The 18,853-nt window shown below is 48.4% G+C and overlaps 1 protein-coding gene across 1 annotated transcript in view; it reads right to left on the bottom strand.

The window, feature by feature from the left end:
* Positions 1-18,853, bottom strand: part of LOC122371963 (protein Wnt-8b-like) — a 46,959-nt gene that overhangs the window by 16,642 nt on the left and 11,464 nt on the right. The window contains exons 4-7 of the mRNA XM_043348765.1: positions 13,592-13,734; positions 6,504-6,646; positions 3,726-3,865; positions 2,318-2,445 (exon numbers count right to left, since the gene is read on the bottom strand). Coding sequence (XP_043204700.1) covers positions 2,318-2,445; positions 3,726-3,865; positions 6,504-6,646; positions 13,592-13,734 — 554 coding nt within the window. The remainder of the gene's footprint in view (positions 1-2,317; positions 2,446-3,725; positions 3,866-6,503; positions 6,647-13,591; positions 13,735-18,853) is intronic.

The raw sequence follows: 18,853 nt of genomic DNA, 5'->3' as shown, positions 1-18,853 counted from the left end.
CAAACGGCAGAAAATGAGGTTTTTGGTGGATATCTCGGAAAGTATTTGGCATACAACGATGAAAATTCACAGTCTCGTGGTAAATGTGCATACACATAATCCGGGTTGATGCTTATGCATTTAACCCTCGCCCGCACATGGGGGGGGTGGTTGCCACCCCCCCCAGGCAGTCTTTCTGCTCTACACTCCCCATTTTTATAGCTAGAAGGCTGATTTTTCGTATAGCTGCTCGTCTATCCTTTCTTGATGTCCACTGAAAGTTTCAAGTTTCTGTGATTTTTGGTTTCGGAGATATGACCTTGTTTTTCAGGTCATGTCATGACCCAAATGGCCAATTCTCAACATCTTGCGTTTGCCATGGGCCTTGTGAGCTTTTGACACCCTGATTTCGGCCTTTTTTGCCAGTCTTACCTCCCACCTATCATGGAACATGTTGTTCGACGATGTACAGGGGTCAAGGTCAGGGTCAAGGTCAACCTAGGTCATCTAAGATAATTGCTTTTTAGGCAAGCTAAATTTACTTTTTGTGAAGTTTTTTGACTGCGTTTTTGGTAAAAGCTTCTCAGATCATGATTTCATGTGATATGGACCCAAAAACAATCGGTGCACACATCAGTATACACACAGACACACACAGACATACAAACACATATAATTGACCTTGACCTAACTTGACCTGAAATGACCTCAGCAGCAAAATTCTGGTCGGATAGTGTGACAAAGAGGTTCTAGCTGGCTTGGCACCAGAAAACAGCATCGTCATCGGTATTTGATAAGCAGCGTACTTGATATCCAACAGTGACCCAAAACAGCAACATTTTTTAGTTTGACCTGACCTGGAAGGTCAATGACTGACCTGAGAAGGTAAAACTGGGTATCATTGGATTCGTCTCTTCCCAAAGAATCTTTTTGGTCTTTACTGCTAAGCTCTATCTCCAACAGGAACGAAATGGCGCGGGGGGGGTGGCAACCACCCCCCCCCCCCCCATGTGCGTTCTAGGATGGGAAAATGGCATGTGCGGGCGAGGGTTAAACATTATATAGGACCAGATATGTCCGAAAAAGCAAAACCAACAAGACTTTTACTGGAGAGCCGTACATGCTACTGCATATATGTGCCAGAAATCAATTTGATATCTTTGTTCAGGGCCGAAATATTTAAGAAAATCAAGAGGTAAATCTTTCTGCCCCACCCTGTATACCGCTATTGAGAACACTTTCAAATTTTCCGCGGGATAACGTTCTGATCAATGATGATAATGACAGCTGATAACGACTGCAACTGCTGATAATGACTGACGTTCTGATAATGACTGCAACAATTCTTTCTCAACAAGGCCGATAGCGGGATATACTCCCCGTTGTCAGAAATCATCCTTCAGTCATTGTTTTTATACCCTGCGCCAGAAGTTATATATCTCTGAAAAGCCATTATTGTTCTCTCTGCGCCGATGTCAGCGCCGCCGGCATTGAATTAAGCCTGTTTCAGATACTGCCAACTGGTGTCACTCTGCATTATGCAATGTTTCGGTGAATTTCAGCAGCAGCAGAACGCTAACAACAATTCCGCTGCCCGAAACAACCATGATTGCACTACATCGGACAACTTAAAAATTTTGTTCAGTCACGGTCTGAATGTGATTAAATTCCGAGGAAAAGCCTGGTGTTCCATGAATATGCATTTAATTAGCTGGGACTAATAGTGCTTTCGAAAGGGACAGCGTCAACCAGGAAATGAATAGTTGGAGTGGGCAGGATATTACGCGGAAACTGTTCCACACCCGTGAAATAGAATTGAATAGAATGTTTAACACTTGCCGAAGCGAGGATCTATTTTTGTCGCAAAATATGTTAGGTATATTATATCGTAGCGTATATGTGCGGCGGACGGTGGATCAGGTAAAACTCTGCAAAAGTACATACAGGCGAGGTTCTTCACAACCGATCTATGACGAACGCACTGTGTTGGCCAAACACTAACTTGAACGTAATTTAAAATACCAAACACCAAAATGGCATTGCTTTGAAACATCGAACACCTAATTGCCCTCAGTGTGGAACTGAGTACTGACTGACACACCACACATTTTGCATTTCTATCCATTGACATTGCCCGTCGTTACGTACCGTTTGGTACCGTTTGGGGCCGTTACGTACCGTTTGGTACCGTTACGTACCGTTTGGGGCCGTTACGTACCGTTTGGTGCCATTACGTACCGTTTGGTGCCGTTTGGTACCGTTTGGTGCCGTTACGTACCGTTTGGTGCCGTTACGTACCGTTTGGTGTCGTTACGTACCGTTTGGTGCCGTTACGTACCGTTTGGTGCCACTGTGCGGCAGAAGTCTGGCGAATCGTCCATGTACGTCAGGTCGGTGACCCGCACACCCTCAAAGCTGACCGAGGCAGTAGGAGAGACGTCGTTACCGTCGGAGCCGAGTGTGAGCCTGAGGGAGAGGTCAGAGGTCAGAGGGCAGAGGGCAGAGGGCAGAGGGCAGAGGGCAGAGGTTAGGGGTTAGAGGGCAGAGGTCAGAGGGCAGAGGTCATCGGTCAAAGGTCAGAGATCACAAGTCGCTGCTCAGAGGTTAGAGGTGAGAGGTGAGAGGTCAGAGGACAGAGGTCAGAGGTCAGAGGTTAGAGTTCTGAGATCACAGGTCAAAGGTTAGAGGTCTGAGGTTAGGGGTTAGGGGTTAGAGGTCAGACGTCAGACGTCAGAAGTCAGAAGTCAGAAGTAAGAAGTCAGAAGCAAGAAGTCAGACGTCAGAAGTCAGACGTCAGAAGTCAGAGGTCACAGTTCAAAGGTAAGAGATCGGAGGTCAGGGGTCAACGGTTAGAGGTCAGAGACCATAGGTCACGGACCAGAGGTCAGAGGTCAGATATCAGAGGTTATAGGTCAAAGATTAGATGTTGCCAATCATAGGTTTATGAAAAGCTTACATCCACGGCCAGTCTGGGAAAGAAATAGATTCCAGTTTAGGGTTATGTTTCAGAGATTATCTATGTAAATGATCACAGCAGAGCATAAGACTGAGCAATCCAACAATAGCCATAATAAGCATATTCCTGTCAATTTTAAATCTTGATAATCACTGCATTGCAGAGCTATTGTTGTAACACGTGATAATGATTTAGTAGCACTGTCCTGCGGCGCTAATGATTTAGTTGCACTGTATCGCGGCGTAAACGAAACTCGCGCGCAATAAGTGTATTTTCGTGCTACGGGCACGCGTCAACTGCGCATTTTCTTTCTTTTGAGCCTAGGCGTGGCCGCGGAAGGGCCAGTGGTGAGATTATGATGAATATTGTAAATAATTATGACCAGATGTATGTATTCATGAGAGCCAATGTATGGTTAACCGTTTGTATAGCGTGTAGAGATATCAGATAGGCCGAATGGTTGAAATAGTGTTCTCTTGTGTTGCAGGATGCCTAGTTTGGCACAGTGCCAGGAATGATCTGCTAGACTGTGACGAGCTCAAGCCATTCGGAACACCCGCGTCGACCTGTCTCAGACACACTAACTCATTTTTGTTATATTTTGTTTACCTTCAGTCCATCATGCCTGTTTTTATTTTCTAATACACAGTAGCACTGACACGAGCGGGTTGTCACCGAGTCGGGCCTCAGATGGTCACAGCATGGTCACAGCTATTATACACATTGTTTGGCTTTTCTGTAGCGTTATGGCTCTCACCGTTTGGCCTTCCTGTAGCGTCATGGGACTCACCGTTTAGCCTTCCTGTAGCGTCTCCGCACCCGTTCGGCTGTGATGGTGAAGTCTGCGATCTGGGTCCAGCATGTTTCCATGCTGCAGGAGCCGCTCACACCGTGACACTTGCAGAGGCGGCGCGTCGAACGGCGTACCAACTGTAGAAGAGAGGTAAAGGACAGTTCAGATCGTGATACAAAGACGCCGGGTCGAACGACGTACCAACTGTATAACAGAGGTAAAGGTCAGTCCACACCGTGACACTTGCAGAAACGGCGCGTCGAACGGTGTACCAACTGTAGAACGGAGGTAAAGGTCAGTTCAGATCGTGACACAAAGACGCCGGGTCGAACGACGTACCAACTGTATAACAGAGGTAAAGGTCAGTCCACACCGTGACACTTGCAGAGACGGCGGGTCGAACGGCGTACCAACTGTAGAACGGAGGTAAAGGTCAGTTCACGCCGTGACACTTGCAGAGACGGCGGGTGGAGCGACGTACCAACTGTAAGAGAAAGGACAGATCAGACCGTGACACTTGCAGAGACGGCGCGTCGAACGGCGTACCAACTGTAAGACAGAGGTAAGGGTCAGTTCACACCGTGACACTTGCATAGGCGTCGGGTCGAACGGCGCACCAACTGTAAGAGAGGTAATGGTCAGTTCAGATCGTGACACAAAGACGCCGGGTGGAGCGACGCACCAACTGCATACAAGAGAGTACACTTAACACCATGAGCTAGATTTGAACGGCAAATATGCACATTTAGCAGTTGACTTACAGATGCTCTAGAAATACCTGAGCATAATACGTAAATACGTAGAAATACGTAAAAAACGTAAACACGACTGCAATTGTGCGGGCCACATCCAGTTTACCTTGCCTTAGGTAAACATGCAGCTCGTTGTAATAAACTCGCGGGCAGTTTTAATTAAACGGAGGCACGCTGCAAAATCCTGAACTCCGTGTAACAACCCCACTCGCTGAATGAAATTCAAACCTGTTGAAGATTCAACCTGCTACGCAACGAAATGCACCACCAATTATGTCTTACACTAGCTAACTACGGTGCTCATAAAAGCTTAATTAGATGAGAACCTTCCAAATCCGGTTGTTTCAAGTTCCACAGGGGCAAGTTACTCGCGATATACGCAGTTCGGCCAACATTGTAGAACCAGGTGGCCTGAGGGTATCGTCAGCAGGATCCGCGTCTGTGAGCGGTGAACAGATACAGTTTCACCTCTGCACGGTGTTCAAATGAAAAAAGTTAATGTGGACACCCATATTATTTCAATGAGCTCGGGTGATTGAGTTTCATAGCGGACCAAAACATTGCGTAATAGTCGTAATGCTGTGGACACCAATATTAATTTAATGAGCTCGGGCGATTGAGTTTCATAGCGGACCAACACATTGCGTAATAGTCTACAGCATTAAGCATTAAAGTATCAAATAAATGTTTCACAACTGTAGAACGATATTCTTAGAAATATAAATAATGGATGTATTATTTTTGTGAATCCATTTTGATTGATCGGAACAAAACCTACAGTTCTGCTACGCATCGCACACTATTCTGGTTGTTGTGCAGTCTCAGCAGTGACTGTTGCTGTGGTGTTACCTATCTCACCTCTCTCTCCCAGTCTGGTTGTTGTGCAGTCTCAGTACTGTGAGTTGTTGTGTCTCACCTCCCGTCCAGCCTGGTTGTTGTGCAGTCTCAGCAGTGTGTTGTTCTATCTCACCTCTCGTCCAGCCTGGTTGTTGTGCAGTCTCAGTACTGTGAGTTGTTGTGTTATCTCACCTCTCGTCCAGCCTGGTTGTTGTGCAGTTTCACCAGTGTTTTGTTGCTGTGTTATCTCACCTCTCGTCCAGCCTGGTTGTTGTGCAGTCTCAGCAGTGTGACAGTGTTTGCCGTGTTATCTCACCTCTCGTCCAGCCTGATTGTTGTGCAGCCTCTGCTGTTGTTTGTTGTTGTCTGTTGCTGTGTAATCTCACCTCTCGTCCAGCCTGGTTGTTGTGCAGTCTCAGCAGTGTGTTGTGTTATCTCACCTCTCGTCCAGCCTGGTTGTTGTGCAGTCTCAGCAGCGTGTTGTGTTATCTCACCTCTCGTCCAGCCTGGTTGTTGTGCAGTCTCAGCAGCGTGTTGTGTTATCTCACCTCTCGTCCAGCCTGGTTGTTGTGCAGTCTCAGCAGCGTGTTGTGTTATCTCACCTCTCGTCCAGCCTGGTTGTTTTGCAGTCTCAGCAGCGTGTTGTGTTATCTCACCTCTCGTCCAGCCTGGTTGTTGTGCAGTCTCAGCAGCGTGTTGTGTTATCTCACCTCTCGTCCAGCCTGGTTGTTGTGCAGTCTCAGCAGTGTGTTGTGTTATCTCACCTCTCGTCCAGCCTGGTTGTTGTGCAGTCTCAGCAGCGTGTTGTGTTATCTCACCTCTCGTCCAGCCTGGTTGTTGTGCAGTCTCAGCAGCGTGTTGTGTTATCTCACCTCTCGTCCAGCCTGGTTGTTGTGCAGTCTCTGTTGTTGTTTGTTGTTGTCTGTTGTTGTGTTATCTCACCTCTCGTCCAGCCTGGTTGTTGTGCAGTCTCTGTTTATTGTTGTTTGTTGTTGTGCTATCTCACCTCTCGTCCAGCCTGGTTGTTGTGCAGTCTCAGCAGTGTGACAGTGTTTGTTGTGTTATCTCACCTCTCGTCCAGTCTGGTTGTTGTGCAGTCTCAGCAGTGTGCTGTTGTGTTATCTCACCTCTCGTCCAGCCTGGTTGTTGTGAAGTCTCAGTACTGTGAGTTGTTGTGTTATCTCACCTCTCGTCCAGCCTGGTTGTTGTGCAGTCTCAGCAGAGCCCGGTGCAGCGGCATGTTCAGCGGCACATGGTCCAGGAACTGCTGGGACATTCTCACTCCAAACTCCACATTGTCGCTGCAGCCTCCCCACTGCCAGTCGTCAGCTGCGGCGAGAAAGGTGAGATAAGGTGAGACGGTGTGAGACAGTGTGAGACAGCGTGGGACAGTATAAGGCAGTGTGGGACATTGTCGCTACAGCCTCCCCACTGCCAGTCGTCAGCTGCGGCGAGAAAGGTGAGATAAGGTGAGACGGTGTGAGACGGTGTGAGAGAGTGTGAGATAGCGTGGGAAGACAGTGTAAGATAGTGTGAGACAAAATGAGAATATGTGAGAGTGTGAGAGAGTGTGTGAAGACAGTGTGAGATAGTGTTAGACAATGTAAGAAATGTGAGAGAGAGTGTGTGAAGACAGTGTGAGACAGCGTGAGACAGTGTGGGACACTGTGAGAGATAGTGTTGGGCAGTGCGAGACGGGATGAGACAGTGTGAGACATTGTGGGACAGTGTGGGACGGGACAGTGTGGGACAGTGTGAGACAGTGTGAACCATGTGAGAGATATCTAAAGACAGGGCAATGGTGTGAGACAGTGTGACACAAAGTGAGACATAATCAGACAGTGTGGGACGGGATGAGAAAGATGAGACAGCATGTCAGATACGTGATGTGAAGAGACTGAAGTGAAGTGATCTGGTTTGGTGCCTGGCGGAGTTCCTTCCAGTACTCCCCCCCCCCCATTGGTGTGAGAAAAGACCGAGAGGCGGAGTACAGGAGACAATCAAATGAGGACGAATTTCAGGTCAGAATCCAGGACAAAAAAAAAAATAGAGAACGCAGGTCAGGACAGGAGGAACTAAGAGAAAACAGTTCTGTTGATGCAATTGAGAGCACACATGTACATAAAGGTATGAACGTCAAGTACTGGCAAGTGGCTACTGGCTAGTACACATGGTTGAGGACAGTTGAGACAGCAGCGCAGCCGAGCATAGCTGTAAATACACCCTCAGGCACTGCGTGAATGCCTGTTTTTTACGGTCACAATGTTGCTGAGAACAGCACGTATAAGCGCACACATCGTCTGCGATCAGGATATTAGCTACACCTCAGAGAGCTCTCGTTAACAGTGCTTATTAGCGAGGAAACATCTGTGCCAGGGATAATTCACTGCTACGGTAAAATAAATGTCGATGGGAGTCACTGCGCAGAAGAAAAAAAAACGTGATTGCTACAAAATCGATGGGCATGCTAGCTTCTTTGCAGAGAACACGGAGTAGCTGACATATAATGGTATTTATCCGCCGTCTCGCTCCCGAGGAAAAGGCTGGCGCGTGTTCCGGGAATGTATTCGTCTGGTGAACATAAGCGACCATTTCACACAGCCAGCCTTTATGAGGTGGCACGCCCAAGATATGACACTTCGATGGACGAATACCTTCCGCAAAATAACAGAACGATATGAATCACTCCGTAGTACGAAATCTAGCGTAACTAACATCGCTGAAACATGTTATTGTCCTAACCACTTGGAACCGCTATTGGTGTATTTATTGAATACAGGTAGGTAAAACGTTTTCGTATACGAGGCGCGACGTAACATCTGCAGCATAGCGCGAGTACATAGGCGGCAGTCGGGGTGGGGGTGGGATGAGAAAGCACGACCGTGCCGCACGCTGTCCAGTGAGCAAAAGAGCCTCTGGCGCCGCCCCGGCCGCCGCGGTGCGCGCGCCTGACGTCACGAGGTCAATCCTCGGAGCTAGAGCGTCCGATAAATGAGTGTTCGGGTTCGGTGCCGGCCCATCCCGAAAACTACCATGTTGTAGCCACTATATTGAAAAACATTGCTCTCCAAGCATGTGATGGTACTGTGATAGTTTTATGCTGGGTAAGTGGTGCCAATATTGGAGAGATGATGCACCTAAAAATTATTAAATGTAAAAGCCTCAGATAAAGCGAAAAAGTAACCTATTCCCCAAATCCAATCAAACGTATCATTGAAATCTCATAACCGGTCGGGAAAACAGTGAGCCGACAAAGGATCTATTTCTCTTGCATGAGAGAGACACAAACGAGCGAAAGGTTACACTGCCCAGAGGCGGATCCAGCTCAGAGTTTTCTTTGGGGGGGGGGGGAGGCAAACCATAGCAATTTATCGATTCTTTCCATGCCTCGTCCATAGGCCTAATGTTAACCCGCGCCGGGCCGGTGCTCTGAGATTCCGCGCCGGGCCGCGGGGGTCTGAACACCCCCTTCTAACTCGGCTCCTGGGCCACGTAGCGACACGCGGCAAGCGGCAATCGAAAGAACGTCAAAAATAAGGACGAAAACACTTGGGTCATTTTTTGGGTCAGGTCAAAGGTCAGGTCACCAGAGGTCACCAAAGGTAAAATGTTGACTATTTCAACATTTTGGAAACTGCCGACGGCTATCTCGGGAACCGATAGAGCTACAGCGCCGCAAAAAAAGCGCATTCGATAGCCCTGTTACAGACCTTTCTGAGTGATGTTCTCAGAATTGACCTCAGGTCAACGGTTTAGCCTCCAGAGGGCAAAAACTAAAAAAATAGCCGTTTTTACGAAAAACGTTTTTTTTTCGGCAATAACTTTTGACTCAAAAGAGCTATGACATTACTTTTGCCAGCATCGTGTTCCTCTCGTCGAGACGCGTCAAATGAACTATAATTTGACCTTGAAAGGTCAACTTGAAAATTTGACCTCAGGTCAAGGTCATGACCTGGCCGGAAAAGGTCATGTTGTATATCAGTCGGTCTGCAACGTCGAGCCGAACACATCTAAGGCGTTTTCAGAGCTCTAGCACGCCTCTATTAGAAGTTATCATCGAAAAACTGTTAGATTCTGTTCGTGACCTGAGCTGACCTCGGGGACATAACGAGGGGTCACAGTTGCCATTTTCTGGTTCAGTGTGTCTATTTTACCTACATCTCGATGTTTGAGAGTGTCTAGAATAGCGTTCGTGCAAAACAGACGCTTTTCAATTTTCTCCCATTGACTTATAATGGAGAGGCCGCCCTGACCTTAGGTCACCGAAATCAAAATTCCGAGATAAACATTTTATATATAGTGTTGCTCTAATCAATCGCTGAAAGTTTCAAGGCAATCGTTCGGTCGGTGTAGCTATGACGAGCATTCTTATTTTTTCTGAGATGAGGTCACTTGGCGTGACCTGGTGAGCTGACCTAAGGTGACCTGGGTCTGAAATTTTCATAACATGTGCGAAAAAGATGCACAAACAGGTGTGCCAAAAACGGCGGCGCTCCGCGCCGCCGTTTTTGAGATATCTGCGAAAAACCGCAAGGGGGTGTTCAAACACCCCCGCCCCGGCGCGGGTTAACCCACGAGCCGCTGGGGGGGCATAAAGTTGCCCCCCTTTACGTTTTGTGAAATATCTCCGAAACCTGAGGAGCTACGAACGTGAAACTTGGCATAGCTTCAAATGAATACCTAGGCAATGTTTGAGGAAAGTTTGGTGGTTGTAGCACCTAAGATGACGTCACAGTGACGTCATAAAGTTTTGCCGTTTTCCGATATGGACCGTTTCTGATGACGCTGAGCATGAAACTCAACTGTAAATGAACTAGACAGCACCTGCTGTCATCCTAAAACATCTAACTACACTTCCATCTAGTTTCTGACCAATAATTGACCCTTTATGTTCGGTCCCATATATCTGATGTATCGTGAGGAATATGAGAGTCGCAAATCTATAATTTCACTTATGACGTCACTGTGACGTCACTTCAAATGGGATCGACACCAAATTTGGACACAACCTCGGCTAGGTATTCAGGAAGATGTGTGCAAAGTTTCGCTTTTCTATCTCTTCGCGTTGCGACGATATCGTCGCAGAAGTAAAGGGGGGGGGCAACTATATGCCCCCCCCCCCAGCGGCCGGCGGGTGGCGCGGAGGCCCAGCGGCCGCCGGGTTAAAATTATGCCGTTTGGGAGGGGCAAATGCCCATTTTGCCCCCCCCCCCATGGATCCGCCACTAACACTGCTGACCACGGTCCTTCCCAACCGTATCGATTGATTCAACTGGTCTCGGCTGCTCCCATGCTTCCTGCACAATTGGAGACCATCCCCGTCAAGAGTCTCCTACATCGATCGTCGCGGATCGACTCGAACCCCGGCTCTCACCACTGTGGGGACTCCAATAAACTACTAAATGAACTACGAGACGCATAAATTGACCTTTGAGCCGTGGCGACGCAACCCACACAAGCTAATAAACACCACTCGATTTTTACGCATGGACTAAAGCCAGGCTTGGCACGGTGTTTTACGACTCATTACAAAGTGCATGTACATTTCGTCATTTTTTTCATGCAAATACAGTTTATGTGGTTGTGGATCAAATAATTGAATAAAATCATAGCCTTCGGCTATCCTTAACCCTCGCCGGCACAGGGGGGGGGGGGGTTGATGCAACCCCCCCTAAGGTTTTTCGCGAATAACTCGCGTAAAAAGCGGCCGATTGCGACGAAACTTTCAGTACCCTCGCATTGATCAATTTTACACCTACCCTTTAAATTTCATGACCCTGACCCCAATGACCTTTGACCTGTGACCTCTTTTCTGTGACCATGTTTGGCCGAAATCGCGGTTCGGCGCATGTCGGCTCGCATTAGCCGCGCGTTTGCAAGCTTTTCGTGGTTTCAAACGTTCAAACATGTGATTTGATGTTGCTCCCATGCATTAGGTTGGGTGTCAAGGTCACCTGAAGGTCAGTTCAGGTCATTGACCTTTGGTGACCTCGGGTGACCTCGGTTCACTTTTTCGAGTTTTACATGTTTCTAGGCTAGTTTTTGGAGCTGAATTCGAATTTAGCAACCATTTGAACATTTACGAAGTAGTTTTGGTGCCTTCGTAACATGTTACGAAGCTGTCCGAGGCGGTTGACTCGTATTACGAATACCCGTCACAACCCCTACCGGTTGACCTGACCTGACCCGACCTGGTCTAAATGCTTAAAGACATCATCTCTGATCAAAACTAACACGATATTCGTGATCAGCACCCCGGGAAACCACTTAGCAGCCACACTTTACGACTTTCTAACAGGTCCCAATTTTCCCGGTTTTCGGGTCATTGACCTGACCTGGAAGGTCACCCGATGACCTAGGACCTTAAAATTTGGTATCATCGGCTTCCTCTCGTGACGGGCAACACGCTCGTTTTTTTTTCCGCGAAGCTCTAGCTCGATCAGGGGCCAAACGCGAGGGGGGGTCGTACCAACCCCCCCCCCCCTTGTGCCGTCGAAGGACTCAAAATGGCCTGTGCCGGCGAGGGTTAAACCTCGTCAAGCTGCAACCCAACCCCTCCCGTATTTCCCCCTTCTAGTCCTGAAGATAGACCCACTGTCTCCCATCTCCCTCAAAAGTCGTGCTCCTGCCTCCTACCGAAGTCGGAGTACAGAAATCGTCATAATATCACATCCCTGCACGATTCGCCCGATCACAGGCTACTCACTCACTAGTGATATCAATTACGACAAATCGTGATACCGATACCAAACCAAATACCAACAATATCCATTGAAAAATACCGAAACCGAGCCGACTCGGGACTATGAGGAAAATGCCAACTTTTGACCAAATTCTCAGCCTCTTTTACATTAGTGAGGATTCATAATACCAACAAAATACCAAAATACCAAATGCCTTGAAATACCAAATACCAAGTTGGTATCGGTTTGGTATCGATATACCAAAAAGTTGGTATCCGATTCACGATTGAAATCTACTCATCCCTCCTGGTCGGTCTGCTCTGACAGGTACAGCCGGCGATCTGGCCAGTGGAGCAGTTTCGAGCCCCCCGATCAGAGGCTACTCACCCCTCCTGGTCGGTCTGGTCTGACAGGTACAGCCGGCGATCTGGCCACTGAAGCAGTTTCGTGTCCCCCGATCAGAGGCTACTCACCCCTCCTGGTCGGTCTGGTCTGACAGGTACAGCCGGCGATCTGGCCACTGGAGCAGTTCCATGTCCCCCGATCAGAGGCTACTCACCCCTCCTGGTCGGTCTGGTCTGACAGGTACAGCCGGCGATCTGGCCAGTGGAGCAGTTTCGAGCCCCCCGATCAGAGGCTACTCACCCCTCCTGGTCGGTCTGGTCTGACAGGTACAGCCGGCGATCTGGCCAGTGGAGCAGTTTCGAGCCCCCCGATCAGAGGCTACTCACCCCTCCTGGTCGGTCTGGTCTGACAGGTACAGCCGGCGATCTGGCCACTGAAGCAGTTTCGTGTCCCCCGATCAGAGGCTACTCACCCCTCCTGGTCGGTCTGGTCTGACAGGTACAGCCGGCGATCTGGCCACTGAAGCAGTTTCGTGTCCCCCGATCAGAGGCTACTCACCCCTCCTGGTCGGTCTGGTCTGACAGGTACAGCCGGCGATCTGGCCACTGAAGCAGTTTCGTGTCCCCCGATCAGAGGCTACTCACCCCTCCTGGTCGGTCTGGTCTGACAGGTACAGCCGGCGATCTGGCCAGTGGAGCAGTTTCGAGCCCCCCGATCAGAGGCTACTCACCCCTCCTGGTCGGTCTGGTCTGACAGGTACAGCCGGCGATCTGGCCACTGAAGCAGTTTCGTGTCCCCCGATCAGAGGCTACTCACCCCTCCTGGTCGGTCTGGTCTGACAGGTACAGCCGGCGATCTGGCCAGTGGAGCAGTTTCGTGTCCCCCGATCAGAGGCTACTCACCCCTCCTGGTCGGTCTGGTCTGACAGGTACAGCCGGCGATCTGGCCAGTGGAGCAGTTTCGAGCCCCCCGATCAGAGGCTACTCACCCCTCCTGGTCGGTCTGGTCTGACAGGTACAGCCGGCGATCTGGCCACTGAAGCAGTTTCGTGTCCCCCGATCAGAGGCTACTCACCCCTCCTGGTCGGTCTGGTCTGACAGGTACAGCCGGCGATCTGGCCAGTGGAGCAGTTTCGAGCCCCCCGATCAGAGGCTACTCACCCCTCCTGGTCGGTCTGGTCTGACAGGTACAGCCGGCGATCTGGCCACTGAAGCAGTTTCGTGTCCCCCGATCAGAGGCTACTCACCCCTCCTGGTCGGTCTGGTCTGACAGGTACAGCCAGCGATCTGGCCACTGGAGCAGTTCCGAGTCAGCGAGTAGGCTATCGCTCCGGCAGTTAGGGCGTCTACGACGGCGGCCTCGCGGGTGGCAGGGCCCGGCTGGTGGTTCCTGAGGAGGGAGAATGATGGTGTCAGTGTCAGTAGCAGTGTCAGTGTGTCAGTGTCAGACAGTCAGTGCCAGTCAGTGTCAGTCAGTGTCAGTCAGTGTCACTATCAGTGTGTCAGTGTGTCAGGTGTCTTCGTCAAATTGAGTGTCAGTGAGTCCGTGTCAGTGAGTCAGTGTCAGCGATTCAGTGTCAACGAGTCAGTGTCAGTGAGTCAGTGTCAGTGCTAGTGTGTCAGTTTCAGTGAGTCAGTGTCAGTGTGTCAGTGTCAGTGTGTCAGTATCAGTGAGTCAGTGTCAGTGTGTCAGTGTCAGTGTCAGTGTATCAGTGTCAGTGAGTCAGTGTCAGTGAGTCAGTGTCAGTGACAGTGAGTGACAGTGTCAGTAGCAGTGTCAGTGTGTCAGTGTGTCAGTGAGTCAGTGTCAGTCAGTCAGTGTCAGTCAGTGATAATGAGTCAGTGCCAGTGTTTCAGTGTCAGCGTGTCAGTGTCAGTGAGTCAGTGTCAGTGAGTCAGTGTCAATGTGTCAGTGTCAGTGTGTCAGTGTCAGTGAGTCACTGTCAGTGTCAGTGATTCAGTGTCAGTGAGTCCGTGTCAGCGAGTCAGTGTCAGTGTGTCAGTGTCAGTGTGCCAGTGTACCTATGTCAGTGTCAGTGTGTCAGTGTCAGTGTCAGTGTCAGTAACAGTTTCGGTGTGTCAGTGTCAGTGTAAAAAAAAAACAATTCAATGACGCAACGCTGCCCCAGCACGAGCCTTATCAATGATACCTAGCAAGCCACATTAACCCGCGCCCTGCTGGGGGTCCTGGATTTCCACGCCCTGCTGGGGGGGGGTGTTTGAACACCCCCCCTTGTAACTCGGCTCCTGGGCCACGTAGCGATACGCGGAAGGCGGCGTTCGAAAGAGCGTAAAAAATAATGACGAAATCACTTCGGTCAATTTTTTGGTCAGGTCAAAGGTCAGGTCACCAGAGGTCATTGAAGGCAAAATTTCGCCGATTTCCAGGTCGAATGTCGAAAATTTCCAAGAAGCCAACGCATAACTCGGGAACCAATAGAGCTACAGCGCCGCGGAAAAGCGCATTCGATAGCCCTATTAACGCCCTTTCTGAGTAATTCTCTCAGATTTGACCTAAGGTCAACGGTTTTGCCTGCAGGGGGCAAAAACTGCAAAAATAGCCGATATTTTCGAAAACAGTTTTTCTGCAATAACTTTTGACCCAAGCCTTGTACGAGCTTACTTTTACCGGCATCGTGTTCCTCTCGTCAAGACGCATCGAATGAACTATAACTTGACCTTGAAAGGTCAACTTGAAAATTTGACCTCAGGTCAAGGTCATGACCTGACCGGAAAGAGTCATGTTGCATATCAGTCGATCCGTATGGTCGAGCTGAACACATCTAAGGCGTTTTCATCGCTCTAGCATGCCTCTATCAAAAGTTATTTGCGAAAAACTGTTAGATACCATTCGTGACCTAAGATGACCTCAGGGCATAAACAAGGGTCACGGACACCATTTTCAAGTTCAGTGTGTCTAAACCACTTGTAATTCGGTGTTTGGGAGTGTGTATAATGTCTTTCATCCAAAAGAGGCGCATTTCAATTTTCTCCCATAGACTTATAATGGGGAGGTCGCAAAATTGACCTGACCTTAGGTCATCGATATCAAAATTCTGAGATATACATTTTGTACATGCTATTGCTCTTAGCAATCGCTGAAAGTTTCAAAGCGATCGGTCACTCGGTGTAGCTATGACAGACATTGAAAGTTTTTATGAGGTGAGGTCACTTCAAGTGACCTGGTGACCTGACCTTGAATTACCTTGGTCTGAAATTTTCACAACATGTGTAGAATTGATGTATGATAAGGTGTACCAAAAACGGCGGCGCTCCGCGCCGCCGTTTTTGAGATATTCGCGAAAAACCACAAGGGGGGTGTTCAAACACCCCCCCCCCCAGCAGGGCGCGGGTTAAATGCCTATAGCGCTACAAAGGTTCTGCAATAATCTCCAAACAAAGGCAATGCAGCTCTCTAGAGACCGACAATCGTTCCCAGAAAAGATAGTGAGGCCGGTTATTGATCTTTAAGTTCTGTGCAGGGAAGCGCTATAGCACCTACATTAGGCAAATGAATGGTAACTAGAGACAAGAAGAGTTATGGAGAGGACAGAAAGCGCCTATCAATAGTAATGGGCGACAGAAACGGCATTAGAAAGCGATGGGGGTGTTACCTAAGCCAATATCGGCGTATCATTATAGAGCAGCTACATGAAAAAGCGATGTAAGACTGCGCGAAAGTACGTATACTTTCGACATAAGAAGTGGTAACCGATATTTGCACCGTTGAGAAACATTGCAAATGGAAGAGACTTTATACATGAATTGAGGATCGTCATTGCCATTAATTGTGTGAATTCTGTGACACATTTGTATGATTATTTATCGTGACCAAAATAAAGCACTGCACAATATGCATATATGCAAATATCTGCAAACTCACAAGTAGTGACAACACGCTACAACAACTGAAAACAACCTTATTTTGAAGTGAGTATTTCTTTTCCGATTCTTGAGGGAGTCCAAATTCGATCTGTAGCCTTTCTCATAAAGCTTTGTCTAGTAAAAAGTAATAGTAAAAAGCACGATTTTACTGTTGACCAGTAAAATTTTGTTTCATAAAGCAAAAATTACTTTTACCTGGAGTTGCAAATTTACTAGGTTACTATAGCGCAGTTTTACTGGTGACCAGTAGGAAGATCCTGGGTTGTGTTTCATAAAAGCACGTGCCGTAGTAAAAAAGTCGAATGACGTTTGCTTTCGTGCTGTCAATTTCACCCTTGCTCTACCTTGCAGTAAAACAGCTTAGGAGTTTTGCTTTTAGCTTTAACTAGGGTGGCCCGCGTGCTCCGCAACGCGAAAAGGGATATTTTCGATCGGCGGGTGTTCGGTTGTTCTTGTGTCGGTTGGGTTATCTATCCATTTCGGTCGATTGCTTTTTGACGGCTAAACGTTTTGGTTTGTGGAAAAAATATCCACCGCATCGAGGTGCCCGTGTCTGATAAGCATGCTTTCCACTTCAGAATCTGTCAAATGTGCTTTATAATTGAGGTGCGTAGTTTTAAGACAAATGAAAGGCGTAGATAATTTTCGCTAAAAATCGTTTTGCAGAGGTTTAAAACATTTATATTTTTAAGAATACTGTTGCTTGTCATGCAAACGTGATGATTGGATCTTGGAGAGAATTGAATGCTCTTTCTAATGATAGCATTTTCAATTGTCAAGCGTATCAGGTTAAGCAGCAAATCCCGTGTATCTTTTTAGTGGCACATTGTGGACAAATACCATTTTAATTCAGCGATTTTTCCACATTGTTTTTGATCAATTAGCTGTCCACAATTTTTCCATGAGAGGCGGTACATTTCTCTTGGCAATTGACGTTGTTTCAACTCTCTCAGTCTGATGGTCACGGGAAAATAAAATAAAATCCAAAATACGTCTAAAATGGCACTTTTTGAAATGAAATTGCCCTCACACTTGCACGTGGCGCGTGCCACCCCTGCACCGCACACTATTCGATTGCCCGTTCGATTCTCTACACGATGCTGTTTTCCCCGTGCCGATCGGGCGCACGGCTACCGAGATATTGCACGGGGAACGGACCCGTGTCGGGCAAATTTAGCCATTTTCGCCCGTTTTTGCCAGCCGATTTATACATGTAAAGTCTATGACGCGAATTTGCACTTTTTGGGCACGCGCCACGCGCTCGCTATCGATCCGATCGAGCCGAGACCGCTCAAAGGCACGTTGTCCATCCTTGTTCTATAACTTGCGCAAATTTCAGCGCGGTAGGTGCAACGGTGTGACCTGTAACCCGCGCTACGTAGCACCATGTCGCGACCTTCGTAATAGACAGAAACTACGCCTTCCTCAAATAGTAATATAGACAAGCGGCTGCGCCACTTGCTTTGCTGCGTGGTAGCAAAAAATTGCGGCACCAGCCAATTTGCTTTCGAATGGTGTTCGTTTCAAATCGATGTGTCGTCTAGAAGCATAGATATGGACGGAAATGTGAAGAGAATTTAAAAAAGAACTATTCTGAGGGCGTTGTTGGATGAAATTTGGGTGAAACGGGGTCATGACGGGTCAAAGGGGTCAGCCCCGGTCGCTTTGGGTCAGGCCAGGTCACATAGGTCACCTCTCGTCCGCTGGGATCAGCCCGGGCCACACTTCTACTTTTGCCTCCACCACTACCCCTGCCCCTACCACTACCCCTACCCCTACCCCTACCACTACCCCTACTACTACCCCTACTACTACCCCTACCACTACCCCTACCCCTACCACTACCCCTACCCATACCACTACCCCTTCCCCTACCCCTACCACTACTACTACCCCTACTACTACCCCTATCACTACCCCTACCCCTACTACTACCCCTACCACTACCACTACCCCTACCCCTACACCTACACCTACCCCTACCACTACTCCTACCAATACCCCTACCCCTACCCCTACCTCCTACCACTACCCCTACCCCTACCACTACTACTACCCATACTCCTACCCCTACCACTACCCCTACTACTACCCCTACCCCTACTACTACCCCTACCACTACCCCTACCCCTACTCCTACCTCCTACCACTACCCCTACCCCTACCACTACCACTACCTACCACTGGGTCATGTCAGGTCACATAATAATTGTATCCAATAAATATTTTTAAAAAAATCAGACTTTAAAAGTTCTGACCCTGCCCCTATTCGTGCCATTCCAATACCCTTAATCGTATTTGTCAGAAATGGCGCATTGTGACAAATGTGGCGCATTGCGGCAAACGCGGCGCATTTTCACCCGGTGATTGAGCATGCATCTTTGCACCAAATTGCACCTTTATCAGACCATATTTGACAAAACTGTGCGATTTGCGGCAAAAATGACGCCCTGTGACCAATGTGACGCATTGCGGCAAACGCGGTGCATTTGTAAATTCCTATCACAAACTGTCGCCATTCAACGAAAATCTACACAATCTCTCGCCACTTTTTATTCAAATTAAAACTTGCCCATCCGCCAATGCGAGGCACTCGCCGCCGATCGGCATGCATTTAGCTCACA

The sequence above is a fragment of the Amphibalanus amphitrite genome, unplaced genomic scaffold, assembly GCF_019059575.1.
Source record: "Amphibalanus amphitrite isolate SeventyFive unplaced genomic scaffold, NRLGWU_Aamphi_draft 001299F_arrow, whole genome shotgun sequence".
In the NCBI taxonomy this organism is placed as follows: Eukaryota; Metazoa; Arthropoda; class Thecostraca; order Balanomorpha; family Balanidae; genus Amphibalanus; species Amphibalanus amphitrite.
Note: the sequence above shows the minus strand (reverse complement) of the source record. Positions and strands in the feature narration are given on the sequence as shown.